At 39.7% G+C, this 6818-nt stretch overlaps 1 protein-coding gene across 1 annotated transcript in view; it reads right to left on the bottom strand.

Moving 5' to 3' along the window:
- Nucleotides 1-3926: 3926 nt before the first annotated feature.
- LOC119354447 (glycine-rich RNA-binding protein RZ1C-like) overlaps nt 3927-6818 on the bottom strand; it is a 3994-nt gene continuing 1102 nt past the window's right edge. The window contains exon 3 of the mRNA XM_037621175.1: nt 3927-5060. Coding sequence (XP_037477072.1) covers nt 4290-5060 — 771 coding nt within the window. The 3' untranslated portion in view covers nt 3927-4289. The remainder of the gene's footprint in view (nt 5061-6818) is intronic.

The raw sequence follows: 6818 nt of genomic DNA, 5'->3' as shown, positions 1-6818 counted from the left end.
GACTAACTTCTGCTTGTTTTCTAATCTATTCATTGTACCTCAAGGTGAACCAATCTATCCCAGGAGAGCATATTTTTCTTAATTCTACAACAGAGGATGTCATTTTTTGCTTTAATGTGGGCTGGTTAGGAACTATGGTAAATGTTTTTCCTGAAAGCTAATGCTGTTGCACAATGTCTTTTTTACCATTTCATTTTTATTGGGAGAAAAATGGTGCTTTTCAAATTGTGCTAATGTGGACATGTGTTGTGCGTGTTGATCTAAATGTATTGGAAAATGGTCTGGTTGCGGAACATTTGGTCCACAATTTTTTTATTCAAGATGGAACAAGTTTGTTATCGATATTCCTGTAAATGGTTTGTATAGTTTGTTTTGTTATTAAGCAAACATATGGTTGTATGGTTATCGGGATTCAGAGGTCCTGCGACGACATCAAGATAGTCTCTTTTTTTTTATTCCCTGATATATAATTTAACTTTACCAAGCAGAATAAAGATAGCTACGAAGAAGAGCAAGTATAATTGAAATACTTGTGTGATGTCTACACTATTGTCCTCATATATCCACTATTCATCTCAATCCAGTAGACACAGCCACACAGGGTTCAGCTTTCGCTGTCATGTTGTTATTACAGAGTTAGCCCCATCTCTTTAAATCGTCGTATGTACTCCAAAGTCTTATAGATTATGCAACTGGCTAATTGTTGGGACTTTATTACTCAATTTTGAGATTTATTCTCTCCGGTTCATACAATATGTTTACGTTTGACTTGGAATTGGCTGTACTTTTGTTGTGCTTTTGTTATAAGGTACTCCCTCTGTAAAGAAATATAAGAGCGTTTAGATCACTACTTTAGTAATCTAAATGCTCTTATATTTGTTTATGGATTTGTAGCCAATCTTCACTAGGACTTCTCATCTGGTAGCCAGCCGAATTTTCCTAATCTCTGCTCTTAAGGCTCTCGCTTTAGTGCATTCAATCATAGCATGGAAATCATTTTCCTCTGTACATCCACAAATGCTGAAGATTACATCCTTCTCAAGAGTCGTTTTGAATTTATTTAGCTTTGTGGGTAGAGAACCAGTCGCTACTCTCCAGCCGAGCATTTTAATTCTCTCCGGTATTTTCGCCTTCCAGATCATGTTCCAAATACTCCATATGTTTCAGATTCTTAGAAGGATGTAATACTGGTTAGTAATTGTAACTGCAAACCTCAGTCTCTTAGTTCTGTTTAATACCGGACCATATGTTTCTCTTAATCACTCTCATGATACGTGTTCTCATATCCATGTATTTGAAGCTAACTAAAGAGTTTCCTATTCTGAGAAGGGTTCAAGCGATTTACTAAAAATTGTAGGTAGCATCAACTGGTCACTTGCAAATTATTGTATTTTGCTTAGACAGAATATTTATTCCAGAGTTGACAGGTTGTTGAGAAGTTGCTGGTGACCACATTGGTCTATTTATATGAGGTGTTACTTGAGAGTTGAGATCTTCTATCTCAACCAAGAATTGAAGAAAGCATGAGTCACCACCAAAAATTTATTTTTCACCACACCTTTGCTGTCATTTATTTTGCTCTATTGCCCTGCCGGGCTGCCAGACATCAAGACTACTATTTATATTTCCTGTAGTTATTTGAAGAGTTTTTGTAGGAGTTTGAATCGAATAGTCTCCCTATTTGTGTGCGTGTGCGCGTGCGCGCGCGCGTGTGTGTGTGTGTATTAGTGGCTTTGCATCTTTGCCGTTCCTGCTGCTCTGTTTCACTCTAAACACCATGAAGTTTATTTCAGGCTAGAATATGTGTTGTCATTTTTTTTTAAAATGAGTTTCTTGAGTTGATCTAACCTGAACCTTGAGAGTTCTAACTTGACCATGCAGAGTTAGCAAACTGAAAGATTGTGAGATAGCTGTAAGTTGGCATCTTCGAATTGCTTCCAGTGGCTAAATTTCAATGTCAGTTCTAGAGTTTTTCAAGCATGCAAATTTTCTATTTGTTTAGGCTACGGTTCCAACAATTTATAGCAGTGGTTTTCATTTTTGTTGTGTTTTCCAAAGGCTAGAACTTTGATGGATGTTTTTAGTGTGATTCTATGGATACAGAGCCCTTCTCATCGCCTGTTTTGTCGGTATCGATCGTCTATTATCTTAGTATACAACACATTTTTCGTATACAAGATTGACCGAATGGTTCTGATGCCACAAAGTGACCATGCTTTCTTAGTACATATGTGAATACTTATGCTTTATTCAAGACACATTCAGTTTTTTTTTCCTTTGCAAATAGTCTGTAGATGTAGCGTTGGCCTGAGCCCCTAAAGTGTCATATACTATTTTCTACCTGGATGATGATGTTGAAGGAATTTCTGCTATGAATAATTAAAACATTCAACCACAACCACTATGAACAATTGTCTGAACAAGTTTTCAGCGCTGATGATCCACCAATCACACTGACTAATGTTCATCACTTATAACGCCTTTAAGATGTATCTCTCCCTATCTACCTTCCTTCCTAATAGCATTGCAAATATTCTATCGTAAGCTTCTTAGAACACTAGTATGTACCATAAATAATCCATGTGGAACACTATGTATCATAAATAATCCATGTGTTTCAATCTGCCCCTAAATATATTTATGTTTACTCTTTCAATACTTGCCTTACTCTCGTCCCTTGCGCCATCAGTGCAACGGGTCATCTAGTGGATAAAGATGTCCAATTATAAAAAGTAGCTTAAGGCATCTATATTATATTTTTCCTCTCCAATGCAAGCTATTACTAGTGGACCTCAACAAAGAATAGAAAATAGACTCACCCTACACATGCATTCCCACTCTCCACTTCAACTTTCCCAACTTTATGGACCGATCACATTTTTTCTCCTCAAGCACCTGTCTCTTGCTGAGAATCCCGCTACACCATCCGAACCTACTTTTCCTCTGCGGAGCATCACCCTGGGGCTATGCATTGGCCATATACCCAAAGGGGCAGCCCCTTTGGGTATATTCAACCACAACCACTATGAACAATTGCTTGGACAAGTTTTCATCGATGATGATCCACCAATCACACTGACTAATGTTCATCACTTATAACGCCTTTAAGATGTATCTCTCCCTATCTACCTTCCTTCCTAATAGCATTGCAAATATTCTATCCTAAGCTTCTTAGAACACTAGTATGTACCATAAATAATCCATGTGGAACACTATGTATCATAAATAATCCATGTGTTCCAATCTGCCCCTAAATATATTTATATTCACTCTTTCAATACTTGTCTTACTCTCGCCCCTTGCGCCATCAGTGCAACGGGTCATCTAGTGGATACAGATGTCCAATTATAAAAAGTAGCTTAAGGCATCTATATTATATTTTTCCTCTCCAATGCAAGCTATTACTAGTGGACCTCAACAAAGAATAGAAAATAGACTCGCCCTACACATGCATTCCCACTCTCCACTTCAACTTTCCCAACTTTATGGACCGATCACATTTTTTCTCCTCAGGCACCTGTCTCTTCCTGAAAATCCCGCTACACCATCCGAACCTACTTTTCCTCTGCACTGCAGTGTTTAGCGGGTGAAAAGACATACGTACATTGAAGCTTCAACAAGCACCACCAGGTTAAATCAATTATACCAGTAGAATTTCCCCTGATTACATCCGTCATTACCAATTGAATCATACAAACACAGTTGAATCATACAAACACAGCCAGTGCCTGTGTGAATTCCTCAAACTGTATCTGTCTAAGCTTGCTGTTCTAAATAAACCGGGAGAAAACAAACCTGAAACATTGCTTTGAGCAGATGGTACATAATCTTGAAAATGCACATCCAACTTGTGCGGTGCCAGTATTACCAGCAGATTTCAACACAAATCTGACATCAGATAAGCAGGTCCAATATTTGTCAAGAGATTGGCAGAATGTGGCACTGCAGTCTCAAAGATTGACAATGCCGACAACACAAGATGAGTCAAAACTAAAACAGTAGTACAACTCAAACTTAGAGTGCAGAGTAGTTACACAATACCATAACAATAAGCAACAAGTGTCTGCCCATTGCCTAGAGTGTACAGTTTGACCATAATAATAATAATAATAATAATAATAATAATAATTAAGTACTGCCATATGGACTGAAGTAACCAAACAAACTGCTTGAAAGAATGATACTTGAGAGTTGAAGCATCAACATAGTGGACACAAATAAAGGAGGTAGTAGCAACTGGGAATTGAATCTTGTATCAAATCTCCTGTCTGCTCCAAGGTGACCTTCCATCAGTAGCGGTCATCATATGAGCGAGCACCCTGAGTGGGACGATCATAGGGAGCAGGCCTATCTCGGTAACTCGCGCCAAGGCGAGCAGGTCCACCACTCCCATATCTGTCACCATTCGCCACACGTGGACCACCCCTGCCATAAGCACCAGTGCCTCTAGGTTCATCACGGTAATAACTTCCACCTGGCCGCCCTCCATCTCTCTCATAGCTTCTTTCCCTGGCAAAGCCACCTGATGCATAACGATCACCACCACCATATCTATCGCCAGAAAAACGATCAGCAGCTGGAGGATAGCGATCGCGTCCACCACCATAACGATCATCAGCATAGCGGCCACCATCATAACGATCATCAACATAGCGATTACCAAAACGGTCTGATCCTCCAAAGCGGTCACCACGCCCACCAGCGCCATTGCCATACCTGGAAGGGGGAGAGTACCTTCCAGGCCTGCCTCCATCAGAATAAAGACATTCACGAGCCCAGTGTCCAGGGCGTCCACACTTAAAGCAATCATCACTTGCAGTGGGTACTATGTCAGCTGCACCACGATATCCACCTCTAGCACCAGATGAGTAACTACTACCCCCATATCCATAGCCACCATCATCACTGTTCATCCTAGGTTGAGCTTTGTTCACAGAAATGGTCCGACCATCTAGTTCTCCATTGTGCATTTCCCGGATCGCAACATCCACAGCCCGAGGTTCCGAGAATGTAACAAACCCAAACCCACGGGAGCGGCCTGTGTCTCTTTCTGTTACAACCTATACATACAATGAAAGTGAACTCATGGGAAGATAGTAACTGCATATAATAGTGAACAGACAAAAATATCCAACACTAGCAACAGCATGCACATGCAAATCGGGCCATAGGGAAATGAAGACAGCTGGTAAGTATGTCAAGCATGGTAACCAGTGAAACTATCTCACAAGACTGGAGGAACACAGTCAATCTTTATGCCACTGCTCAATTATTATAAGTAAATGTCACTATCTCCTTTATCTGCCCCAAAAATGCTATCCAGAAGGCATACTATGGGCAACAGGTCAGAACTGGAAGCATGTGACACTGTGACCACAACAATGCCATCAATGAGTCATAGAAGATATCAGTTGCGCTGACAAAACAAACCGAACACTTCCATGTGCCGCTCATGTGCGACACGAATGAGTAAACTCCACATCCAACAAATTGGACGAGGCCAGTTACTTTGGTTGGTGCTACAGGCACAAAACAATAACTTTACACCTGAAGTTCTAACACGAAGCTAATCGGACCTTCCTTAGTCTGCCACATTCCTTCAGGAAAACATAGTTGCAATACCTAAAGGCATCCTTATCAATCACTGCTCTTTGTTCATGTACGGGTAAGTGTGTCCATTTGAAGGGAAAGGGGCATTTGAAGACTGAGAACAATGGCCTTCCAAGTGACTGTAGGAATAAAATAGCACACAACACTCACTCTGAAGCATCACCTGTAATAAATCACTAGCCAAGGACAACAAAGAAAGCTGCATCTGCCTTTCATATCAGAACTGATCCAGAGCATTGCCATTATGCAGCAAAACTTGCATTAATTTCATATCCAACACTGCAGTCATGTTTAGCTCTGTAGAATTGATTAGCCATGGCAATGGAAATTTGTTTGATGTAACCTCACACTGACATCAGTCAGCTTAAACACTACCTATGCCATGGCAAAGGAGGAGCACTGCTTCTGCCCAAAAAACATCTACCAAATTCACTAACAGTATCGTTACTTCATATTGAATTTTATACGACCCATCACCGCAAAAATGTATAACAATGAGCTCAAATTGACTAATATGTTTCATTTCCTTCAACTTCAATAACTTCCTAAAATATAAAACTGGAGGTGACTGCAGGCTCTGTGAATCAGTAACTGCTATTAGATTGAAATTAGAAAACAAGATAAACTCAATAGCGTTTTGCTAACAGCATAAACAAACAATTAACACACCTAGGCGTCATAACTTGCTAATAAACACAGCTATGCTTGGAACTAATATGTTTCATTTCCTTCAACTTCAATAACTTCCTAAAATATAAAACTGGAGGTGACTGCAGGCTCTGTGAATCAGTAACTGCTATTAGATTGAAATTAGAAAACAAGATAAACTCAATAGCGTTTTGCTAACAGCATAAACAAACAATTAACACACCTAGGCGTCATAACTTGCTAATAAACACAGCTATGCTTGGAAATTCGTTCAGAAATAGGTTAATAATATAATCATCATCATACTTGCAAATGAGGTGGTTCCACCTAACACTGAATGAACCATAAAGAAAGTAAGAACTGTCCGACCTGAAATTGTTTATCAGATCACGCTCTTCCAGACACCCCTAAGCAACAATAATAACGTAACATAACAGAATCATGCACCGAGTAACCATCAGGTCGAAAAACAAGCCATCAAAGTTCTATCAACACAGCTAACCAAACATTACTAAATACTAAGTTACAGCAAATAACGAAACGGCAGTTTGCCATTTCAC

The sequence above is a fragment of the Triticum dicoccoides genome, chromosome 2A (genome assembly GCF_002162155.2).
Source record: "Triticum dicoccoides isolate Atlit2015 ecotype Zavitan chromosome 2A, WEW_v2.0, whole genome shotgun sequence".
NCBI classification, from domain to species: Eukaryota; Viridiplantae; Streptophyta; class Magnoliopsida; order Poales; family Poaceae; genus Triticum; species Triticum dicoccoides.
Note: the sequence above shows the minus strand (reverse complement) of the source record. Positions and strands in the feature narration are given on the sequence as shown.